Raw genomic sequence first — 10,988 nt, 5'->3', positions numbered from 1 at the left:
ATGTATATATATACACACCACTCACAATAAGGACATAATATATAATATTTAGGAATAGACTCAGGAAGCAGCATGCAGTAACTACATGGAGAAAGCTACAAACTCCTGCTCTACAGACATAAAGAAATAGCACAAAATAAAAAGTCGTTATTTCCCTAAAAGGATCTATTAATTTCCACCAAAATCCCCATGTGATTTTCTTTTTGACAACTTTATTCTAAGACTGTGGAAAGGAACGTGGGAGAACAGCAGGTAAATTCTTTAAAAGATGGAGAATGAAAGAGAACTTGCATTACCACATAAAACAGAATTCTAAAGCCACAATAATTTTCAGAGTGGTGGTAGCATAGAGATGTAAATGGTAGGGAGACACCAAAATAGGGTGGGAATTTAGAATACGATAAAGGAGGCATTTCTGATTCATAGAAAAAAAAAAATATTCAACAAAATATTTTTATATAACAGGCTACCCATTTGGAGAAAAATAATACTGAATTTCCTCTCTCAATCATCCAGATGAAAAAAAATTTAAAGTATTTAAAGAAAAGAAATAGAAAATGATGAGTAAATAATTTTATAATCTTAGGATAGGTATTTCTTTGTTGTTGTTGTCGTTGTTTGAGTCTCGCTCTGTCGCCCAGGCTGGAGTGCAGTGGCGCGATCTCGGCTCACTGCAAGCTCCGCCTCCCAGGTTCACGCCATTCTCCTGCCTCAGCCTCCTGAGTAGCTGCGACTACAGGCGTCAGCCAACACGCCCGGTTAATTTTTTTTTTTTTTTTTTTTTTTGTGTTTTTAGTAGAGACGTGTTAGCCAGGATGGTCTCGATCTCCCGACCTCGTGATCTGCCCACCTCAGCCTCCCAAAGTGCTGGGATTACAGGCGTGATCCTGGCACCCGGCCAGGATGGGAAAAAAAAAAAAAAAACCCTAAAATCATGGAGGAAAATATGATAGATATAAACACATAAAAATTCTACATAACCTTATGGGGGAAAAAAAACCTACACCAGAAAAAAGGGTAAATGAGGTACAAATAGGGTAAAATATTGTAAAGCATTTTACAATGGGTTAAAACTTCCAGTACCCAAAGTTTTGGGGTAAATTTGTATTCTGAAATAATTTAAGACTTTCAGAAAAGTTGCAAGTATAATATTTTACCCAGATTCACTAATTTTGATGTTTTACCATATGTTTTATGTTATGTCTCCAAATATATATATACATATACACATATATATAAATGCTTATGAGCCATTAGAAATTAAGCTGAAAAAGACATATTGCGCTATTGCTCCTTTACCACAAGTTACTATAGAATAGAATATCCAAAACAAAAGTAGTTTAATAGACGAACATGGGCAAAGGACATGGAAAAGTGTAAATGGTACACTAAAAGAAGCAAGCATTTTATTTGGACTTCCTTTGTTCTTTTAAAATTGATTTAGAAGGTGAGTTTTTTCCTTGACCCCGGGTAAAACTTTGGGCAGAACCTGAACATTTTGCCTACTGTGGTTAACATAATCGCAATTGCCATGATTATACCAAGTGTCATATGAACATCTCACTTCAGAAATCAGAATATTCATTTCCATGTAATAATCACAACGTTAGACTTGATTTAAAGTAAAACTTCTCCCCATTGGCATCAGGGCTTTGGCAAGTAGGAGGCTTCCCTCCCTCTAGCTTCCACTCCTCCTACCCCCATCTTACTAACCTGATCTTCCTAACCTGCCAGGGTAACAGCAGCAGAGTGAGAGGAAAAGAACTGTCTTAACGCCCCCCAACTCTCCCCTCAAGGCCGCTGTGAGCTCCCTGAGCCTAGATGGATTTAGAGCTGACTGTCCCCCTCCCTTGAGGGGTGTACATCAGGCTTTCTGAGTGATCCTGCGGGTACCACTCCCAGTAGACTTGCAGTGTGGAACAAGCACCCCCAACCTGCTCATCCCTGTCCCCTTAAAGGGAGAAAGGTGAGCTCATAGATGCAGTTCTCTCCAGAGAAATTCTCACAAAATCACCTCCAACCCTACACTCCGGACCCTTTGATACAGACAGGTAGCCAAATATCAGTCACACAACTCTCTTTGAATTCTGATACTGTATTTTGATATCTTTGTTGAAACTTCCTACTTATCCTATTACACAAGCAATTTACAGAATTTCTCAATGTCATAAAATTAAAACAAAAACATGATATAAGTTTTAGTCTACCAAAAGGACAAAAGTTAAAATAAAAATAATACCTAATTCTGGTGATGATGCAGGAAAAGTCATTTATCTACTGTTGGTGTTAATATAAATGGATTAAATCTTTGGGAGGCTAATTTGCAAATATCTATTGAAATTTTAAATATATACAACTGATTTTGTAATTACACTTCTAAAAATTTATTGTAGATAAATGTTTGAACAAATGTGAAAAGGTATTCAATTTTTTTATTCTGGCATAGTAAAAAAAATATTGAAATGAGCTCAAATATCTGTCAATAGAAGAATGGTTAAGTAGATTGTGGCGTAGCCATATGAGAAAATTATTATTCATCAGTTAAGGAAGATGGAACATATTTATATGTATAGACATAGAAAGGAGTCCAAGATATCTTTTAAGTAAAAATTTAAAAGTTGGAGAATAAAATTATATAACAGTCCTTTATTAAAAATCAAAACCAGAGGCCGGGCGCGGTGGCTCACACCTGTAATCCCAGCACTTTTGGAGGCCGAGGTGGGTGGATCACCTGAGCAAGGAGTTTGAGACCAGCCTGACCAACATGGTGAAACCCTATCTCTACTAAAAATACAAATTAGCTGGGCTTGGTGGCACATGCCTGTAATCCCAGCTACTTGGAAGGCTGAGGCAGGAGAATCACTTGAACCCGGGAGGCGGAAGTGCAGTGAGCCAAGATGGTGCCATTGCACTCCATGCTGGGCAACAAGGGCAAAACTCAGTCTCAAAAAAAAAGAAAAAAAAATCAAAACAAAACAAAACAAAAAAGCTAATGTAGAGTTTTATATGTATAGAAAGAAGTGTTAGGAATATAAACCAAACAATTTAGCGTAGAAATGCCCAGGTAATTTGATTATAGGAAAGTCTCACTTTCTAATTTTGCACTTATGTATCACTTTTTAAACAAAATGTGTGCATTTTTTTCAAAATCACAGAACATATTTTAAAATAAACTAGTGATGATGGAATCACAACAGTGAAAATTTAAGAGATGAATACAAAGTTCAAATCAAAAGTGATTTTATGATCTTAAATGCTTTCAACACAAAACTAGAAAGAGTAAACCTTCTCAGCATATTCCATGTAATTGATACCACTTTAGAACTAATTTTAAGACAAGGAAACTGAGGTGGAAATCAATAACAAAAAACCATGCACAGGTCAAAATAAAATCAAAATAGAAATTTTATAAAATATTGTGGCATGAAACTAAAGCCATATTTAGAGGGAAATATGTAGCCTCAAAAATTTGCATGGAGAAGGAAGAAAGAACAAAAATAAATTATGTACGTGTCCAACTGAAAAAAACTACCCCTTGTGTTTACACAACCTTGATATATGAGAGAGGTAGGGACAGCCAGTGCAGGAAATGACTTTTTCAATAAATAGCATTAGGAAAATTGGTAGTCCACATGAGAAGATAAATAAAAATAGATTCCTATGTTACACCATTCCTAAAATGAATGCCACATGGTTTCAATACGTGAAAACCAAAATTTCCAAACTCTGAGGAAAAAAATATAGGAGAATGTCTTTATGACCTTGGGAAAAGGAATGATTAAATAAGACACAAAAAGCATAAATCACAGACATGATATATTTGACTAAAATAAAACCTAAATTGCTGTTCAGCAAAGGACAGTACAAACAAAATAAAAAGATAAATGGAAAACTGGGAGAAGATTTTGCAGTATACACAATGAACACAGAATTGTATCCAGAATATTAAAAAATAAAAAAATGAAAAAGGCAAACAATAGTAAAATGTCCAAAGTATATGAATAAGTGATTCATAGAAGAGGAATCACAAATAGTGAATAAGCATAAGAACTGCACAACCACATTAGTAACTGGGGACATGCACATTACAACCGCAACGGGTACTATTTCCCATCCATCGGAATGGAAAACATTTTATAGTCTGACAGTATCAAACGCTGGCAAGAAATGGAGCAACGAACTCTCAAATACTGTTGTTAGAAAATAAATTAATACAATCACTTTGGAAAACAATTTGACCATGACTATTAAAGATGAAGGTAAATACAACCTATGACCCAGCACTCCTGTGCAGATACATCTTGCTGAGAAATTGTGGAACATGTACATAGGGAGATGTGTGTGAGAATACTTAGAGCAGCAGCAGAGTTTGTGATATGAAAAAACTGGAAACTCCTTCAATGTTAATAAACAAGAGCTTGGGTAAATTTTGGCATACTCACAAAAGAGAATATTGTAGAGCAGCTAATGGATAAAACCTGCATGTATCCATAAGAATAAATCTCAAAACCAATGTTGAATAGAAGGTGCAAGTGGCACATGGCAGAAGTCTTCATTCTATGCTTGCAGAATGAATGTCACTTATGCAAAACAGGTTCTGCCCACACATGACCCACATATGGGCATGTAGCTGATGCTCAGAAGTGGTAAACTAACCTGAGAAGGACTGCCATCGCTACCTTCATTGTGGACAGGGACAAGAGTATTTCACCCTTATTTTACAGGCTAAATGGAAGCCCAGGGGAAGGAGATTCTCTTTTCTTTTGTTATTTTACTTTAAGTTTCAGATACATGTGCAGAAGATGCAAGTTTGTTATATAGGTATAGTGTGCCATGGTGGTTTGCTGCACCCATCAACCAATGATCTAGGTTTTAAGCCCCACCTGCATTAGGTATTTGTCCTAATGCTATCCCTCCCCATGCCCCCGACCCCCGACAGGCCTTGGTGTGTGTTGTTCCCCTCCCTGTGTCCATGTGTTCTCATTGTGCAACTCCCACTTATGAGTGAGAACATGCAGTGGTTAGGTTTCTGTTCCCGTGTTAGTTTGCTGAAGATGATGACTTCCAGCTTCATCCATGTGCCTGTAAAGGACATAATCTCATTCTTTTTATGGCTGCATAGTATTCCATGGTGTATATGTACTACATTTTCTTTATCCAGTCTATCATTGATGGCTATTTGGGTTGGTTCTATGTCTTTGCTATTGTAAATAGTGCTGCAATAAACATACGTGTGCATGTGTTTTGTTTTGTTTTGTTTTGCTTGGTTTGGTTTTTTTTGTTTGTTTGTTTTTTGTTTTGAGACAGAGTCTCACTCTGTCACCCAGACTGGAGTGCAGTAGCACAATCTCGGCTCACTGCAACCTCCACCTCCTGAGTTCAAGCGATTCTCCTGCCTCAGCCTCCCAAGTAGCTGGGACGACAGGTGTGCGCCACCATGCCCAGCTAATTTTTGTATTTTTAATAGAGACAAGGTTTCACCATGTTGGCCAGGCTGGTCTCCATCTCTTGACCTCGTGATCTGTCTACCTCGGCCTCCCAGGCATGTTTCTTTATAGTAGAATGATTTTTATTACTTTGAGTATATACCCAGTAATGGGATTGCTGGATCAAATGGTATTTTAAAAGTCAAGAAACAGTAGATACTGGCGAGGTTGTGGAGAAATAGGAACACTTTTACACTGTTGGTGGTAATGTAAATTAGTTCAGCCATTGTGGAAGATAGTGTGACGATGCCTCAAGGATCTAGAACCAGGATATTTTCATGAGGGGTCCCAGTGCCGTGTGAAAAGAAAATGCATGACTCGTAAAAGCCTTCTCCTGCCCCACTCCACACGCTCCGCACCTGACAAGTGTCCAAGCCCCATTCAGAGCGGGCACACAGCACATCATTCCCGATGAAGCTCTTCTTGTCCTTCAAGAAGAGGAATTGGTACCGCTGTCTGCAGATGTCATTGTTCACGATCCTCACAGCCACCTCGTGAAGACTGTAGGGAGTACTTGGGGTCACTGAGGAAACAGAGAGCCAGCCTTGTCATCCCCTCAGCTTTTCGGCACATCTCCATCACAGAGTTGTCCATATTTGCTAAGGTGGGAGGGAGGGCCATTTCCTGGGATGGTGATTGATAAAGGCCCCAGCCCACAGTCTAACTTTTGCAAAAGCCCAGCTCATTAAAAAAGACTACACAAAAGTGTCCCAGGGGGCTTGGAGTGATATCCAGGCACCAAAGGACAAGAGGGGATTTCTCCAGTAATTCAGGTTCTATGAAGGTGAAGAGCTGAGCTCTGCCTTATGGCCACCGGCAAGATGCCAAGACCCTAGAGTCCCAAGATGGCACCCCCTGGAAAGAGGACCCCACAAAGTCTCCCAGATTCTAGGACCCAAGGAGAGCACCAACAGGGGCCAGACCTCCAGGAATTTGGGCGTACCTCAGGATAACCAGCAAACAAGATGGATAGAGAAGCCTCAATACCTCAGTATGTCCTGAGATCGTGGGCCTCATGCCATTAATGGGAACTCCATTAATAACCAAGAATTCACTTCCTGCAATGCTGCAGGGTAAGCACTTGGCATTTCATTTAACTTCACTTTGGGAACTGAGGTCCCTGCAGGCCACATGTGTCTTTTACACTGGAGCACTGGGTCTTTGTATCAAGAGGTCGGGAAATGTTTGCTGTCTGACTGAATGAGTGAATAAAGGAATGAATGAAGGAGCCCGCTGTGCTCTGAAGAGGCTAGTGTCTTGTAACCTCTGCCGGCCTTCACTCACCTTTTTTCCCTGTAGTTCCCCAGCCGATTACCCAGCACATGCTTCCAATGGATGGCTTGAATTTGATGTTAGGGAGGCAGACGGGCTGGACGAGGGGGTTCCACGAGATGGAGTCCCTGAGCTTTAGGAGGGCAATGTCCTGAGACACAAGATTGCTGAAATCCTTATGAATCGTCATGCGAGTGAGAGGGAGTTGAGTGCCGTTTTCTGGGAGCTGGTGGACTCCCACCATCACGGAGTACAGGCTGGGGTCCTTGGATCTGCAGGACCATGGGTAGGAGGCAGGTCGCCAATGGTAAGGCCATAAGTAAGGGAGGAGATGGGCCCTGAGCTCAGGACCACCCAGCCAGGCCCCCTGCTCCCAGATCCCTAGATTCACCAGGGACCCCCGAGGCCAGAAAGCAAAGTCCCCAGGCCCTGCTGACTGACCTCTGCAAGCAGTGCGCAGCCGTGAGGACCCACTGGTGGTGGATGAGGGAGCCACTGCAGATGTATGTGCCCAGGAACAGGATGCTCACCTGCCATGGCCACTTGCCTACCTCTACCAGCTTCCCCTTCACCACTCTGCAGGACACGTTGGTCTGACCGCAGGCCCGGAGCCAGGGCCCTGAGGAAAAAGGATCTCAGGCAGCAAAGGGCAGCCCTCACACCCCTGGACATAGCAGATTTGAGACAGAGAGAGCCGCCTTCCAGCCCTGTCATAAGCAGCCACTGCCACATGCACATGTGGGAAGGGGCTTTTTCCACTGCCTCAAAACTGACAAACAGCCGGGCACAGTGGCTCACACCTATAATCCCCATGGCTCTGACCCATGGCCACCTGCAAGGTGCCAAGACCCCAGAGCCCCAAGATGGCACCCCCTGGAAAGCAGGGCCTCACAAAGCCTCCCAGATTCTAGGACCCAAGGAGAGCACCAACAAGGGCCAGACCTCCAGGAATTCAGGGGTACCTCAGGATAACCAGCAAACAAGATGGATAGAGAAGCACTTTGGGAGGCCAAGGTGGGTAGATCACTTGAGGTCAGGAGTTCAAGACCAGCCTGGCCAATATGATGAAACCCCATCTCTACTAAAAATACAAAAATTAGCCTGGCATGGTGGCACATGCCTGTAATCCCAGCTACTCAGGAGGCTGAGGCAGAAGAATCACTCGAACCTGGAAGGTGGAGGTTGCAGTAAGCTGAGATCACACCACTGTACTCCAGCCTGGGTGACAGAGCCAGACTCCATCTCAAAAAAAAAGGCGGGGGGGCAACCAAAGGCCAGGGTCAGCAGGAGGTGCCCCATATTCTAGAGTTCCCAAACAATGAAGACGAGACAACTCCTCCTGGGCTTGTTATAAGCCATCAGCCAGGACTCATCCCTGCCCATAGTTTACACAGATGGTTGGGGGAGAGAAGCAGAAGAGAGAATCACTGCAGGGGTGAGCTGCCAGCCAGGGTATTGGTGATGGGGCCCAAGTTGGCCAGGCTGCCTGTCCCCAGTGAACAGTAATGTCACACTGCACTGCTCCAGGGGCCACCCATGTGACCGTGTGAGGAAGTGAGTAGAGATGCATGTCCATTCCCTCCTTGACTCTCACTGGCCCCAGCAGCAGGGGTGAGAAGAGAGCAGGCTGCACTGAACCAGGTGTGAGATGGAGATTTTAAATGGGCCCAGTCTGGATTGGCACAGGTACTTACTAACTAAACATCACAAAGGACAAGAAAGGGAGAAAGTCACACCAGTCATCACAGAGCTTTGGAAAGCCCAGGAGGGAGGATGGCTTGAGGCCAGGAGTTTGAGGCCAGCCTAAGTAACACAGTGAGATCTTGTTTCTACAAAAGCAAAATTAATCAGGTGTGGTGGTGCACACCTGTAGTCCCAGCTACTCAGGAGACTGAGGCAGGAGGATCACTTGAGCCCAGGAGTTCAAGGCTACAGTGAACTAGGATTGCACCCTCCATTCCAGCCTGGGTGACAAAGCAAGATCCTGTCTCTAAAAAAATTTTAATTTCTTTTTTAATATGGAATGCTTCATGAATTTGCATGTCATCCTCTTTTCACCCCCAAAGAGTCTATTGAACACAGGTATTGAATTCTGGCTGCAGCATTCACAAACCACTGAAGCTGTACGAGCCTCAGTTTCCCACTGTGAAATTGGATGCTGATGAAGCTCGCCTCCCAGGGTGTTGCGACCTCACTCAGTCTCAGCTGGGCTGATACAGACTGGGCACTAAGCCTTACTTCCTCATCATTGCAAGATGGAGTCTCCTATTACTGAGCCTCCTAAACAAACTCAATCGTTCCATGGATGTTAGTGTTAGTCTGTTCTTTTTTTTTTTTTTTTTTTTTTTTTTTTTTTTTTTTTTTTTTTTTTTTTTTTTTTTTTTTTTTGAGATGGAGTCTCACTTTGTCACCCAGGTTGGAGTACAATGATGTGATTTCAGCTCACTGCAACCTCCACTTCCCAGGTTCAAGCTGTTCTCATGCCTCAGCCTCCTGAGTAGCTGGGATAACAGATGTGCACCACCATGCCCAGGTAATTTTTGTATTTTTAGTAGAGGCAGGGTTTTGCCATGTTGACTAGTCTCAAACTCCTGGCCTCAAGTGATCCACCCTCCTTGGCCTCCCACAGTGCTGGGATTAGAGGCATGAGCCGCTGTGCCCACTGTGTTCCCCCATTTTTAATAAGGCTCTTCCCTCCTGTGTTCATGGTCACCCTGGAAATTGGAACTGCCCTGACACCGTTTGGACTCTCAGTCTGCTGAAGATGTACCACCCACCAGGACATGGACACACCAAGGCCCTTCAGGCATGACGACAGCCAGACACGGGCTCCCAGCAAACAGATCCCTCCAGCCTCTGTCCCATGTCCCTGAAGCTTACCTTCAATATATGGCTGATTCTCTAATCTGGCAGAAGAAAGTGGAGATGTAAGGCCTTGAAGATACCCCGGCCCACAGGCCATGGCAAGCGGGTATCTACTCCTCAATGCTCCTTCTAATGGGATGTGGAGGCAGAGGGGGTGTGGCACCTCCACTGTGCCAAGATTCTAGAACTCATGGATTGTGTGTTTATGACTGTGGGGAGTAGGCATCTGCCCCAGGATTGGGGACCTACCTGGCTGTGGCAGTCACAGGACTCTGAGAAGGAGGCAGTGTGGTCATGGCAAGGCCCTGCCAGGGCCACAAGGTGATGCTGCTGTCAGGAACCTCCCTGGAGTGGTACTCCTGGTGCTTGGCCCATGACAGTGCCTCCTGGGCCCAGTTCTCTGCAGTGTACCCCAGCCTTGGCCTTGATGGTGCCCCCAGTGCATAGTTCTGAGCCTGTGACAGTACGACATGCTTGGCTCGTGACAGTGCCTGGTGCCTAGCCCATGAGGCACCCTAGTGCCCAGCCCAGGTTTCTTTGTGAACCCCCTCTCATTCCCCCCTGGAGGTGTGGAAACTGAGGCACTGAGAGGAAGATAACTAGTTCCTGTAGTATGTGGTGTGATTGAGGTGGAACTGGAGGTTTCTTTTTTCCCTCAGAGTCTGTATTTTCTTTACTTTTCTTTCTTTTTTTTCTTTTTTCAGACAGGGTCTCACTTTGTCACCATGCTGGAGTGTGATGGTGGTGAGATCATAGCTCATTGCAGCCTCCACCTCCCAGGCTCAAGCAATCCTCCTACCTCAGCCTCCTGAGTAGCTAGGACCACAGGTGTGCACCATCATACCTGGCTAATTTTTTAAAAATTTTTTTAGAGGCGAGGTCTCACTGTGCTGCCCAGGGTGGTCTCAAGCTCCATGGATTACAAGCATGAGCCACTGTGCCCAGCCCAGGGTCTGTATTTTCAAGAGAAGAGCTCCTGGGTTGAGGAAATCTAGGTATGTTTAACCTGGGAAGGTGGCTTCCTGAGAGGAAGCTGCTTGAACACTTGGGTCTTCACGAATCAGCAGAATGAATGACATCTGGGGACACCTCATGACCACTCCCCTGAGGTCTCCCCTCCCAAGGATCCCAGGCTCCTCACACTGTCCACACAGGAAGCTCCTGCTCCACCCTGCAGCCAGTGCTGCCAAGGACATGGAGTGACCAGGTTGTTCACACACTGCTGGGGAGATAAACTGACATGACCACTGTAAACGACTGTTTGGAATCATTTAGCAGAGCAGAAAGTGTGCCTGCCCCACAACCCAGTTCCACTCCTGGCTTCATGCCCTAGAAACTGCACAGATGCAGCAGGACAGGTGCAAG

The 10,988-nt window shown here is 44.2% G+C and overlaps 1 protein-coding gene across 2 annotated transcripts in view; it reads right to left on the bottom strand.

The window, feature by feature from the left end:
* Positions 1–9,768, bottom strand: part of PRSS46 (Putative serine protease 46) — a 17,855-nt gene extending 8,087 nt beyond the window's left edge. The window contains exons 1-4 of one of the 2 annotated variants that reach the window (XM_017855653.1): positions 9,639–9,768; positions 7,200–7,377; positions 6,771–7,030; positions 5,846–6,009 (exon numbers count right to left, since the gene is read on the bottom strand). In XM_017855653.1, coding sequence (XP_017711142.1) covers positions 5,846–6,009; positions 6,771–7,030; positions 7,200–7,377; positions 9,639–9,720 — 684 coding nt within the window. In that variant the 5' untranslated portion in view covers positions 9,721–9,768. Of the gene's footprint in view, positions 1–5,845; positions 6,012–6,770; positions 7,031–7,199; positions 7,378–9,638 lie in introns of those variants that run through there. The other variant, XM_017855654.1, reaches the window with a different exon arrangement.
* Positions 9,769–10,988: the final 1,220 nt, after the last annotated feature.

This window comes from Rhinopithecus bieti, unplaced genomic scaffold, assembly GCF_001698545.2.
Source record: "Rhinopithecus bieti isolate Rb0 unplaced genomic scaffold, ASM169854v2 scaffold_39746, whole genome shotgun sequence".
Taxonomy (NCBI): Eukaryota; Metazoa; Chordata; class Mammalia; order Primates; family Cercopithecidae; genus Rhinopithecus; species Rhinopithecus bieti.
This window is presented reverse-complemented; position numbering and strand designations above follow the sequence as displayed.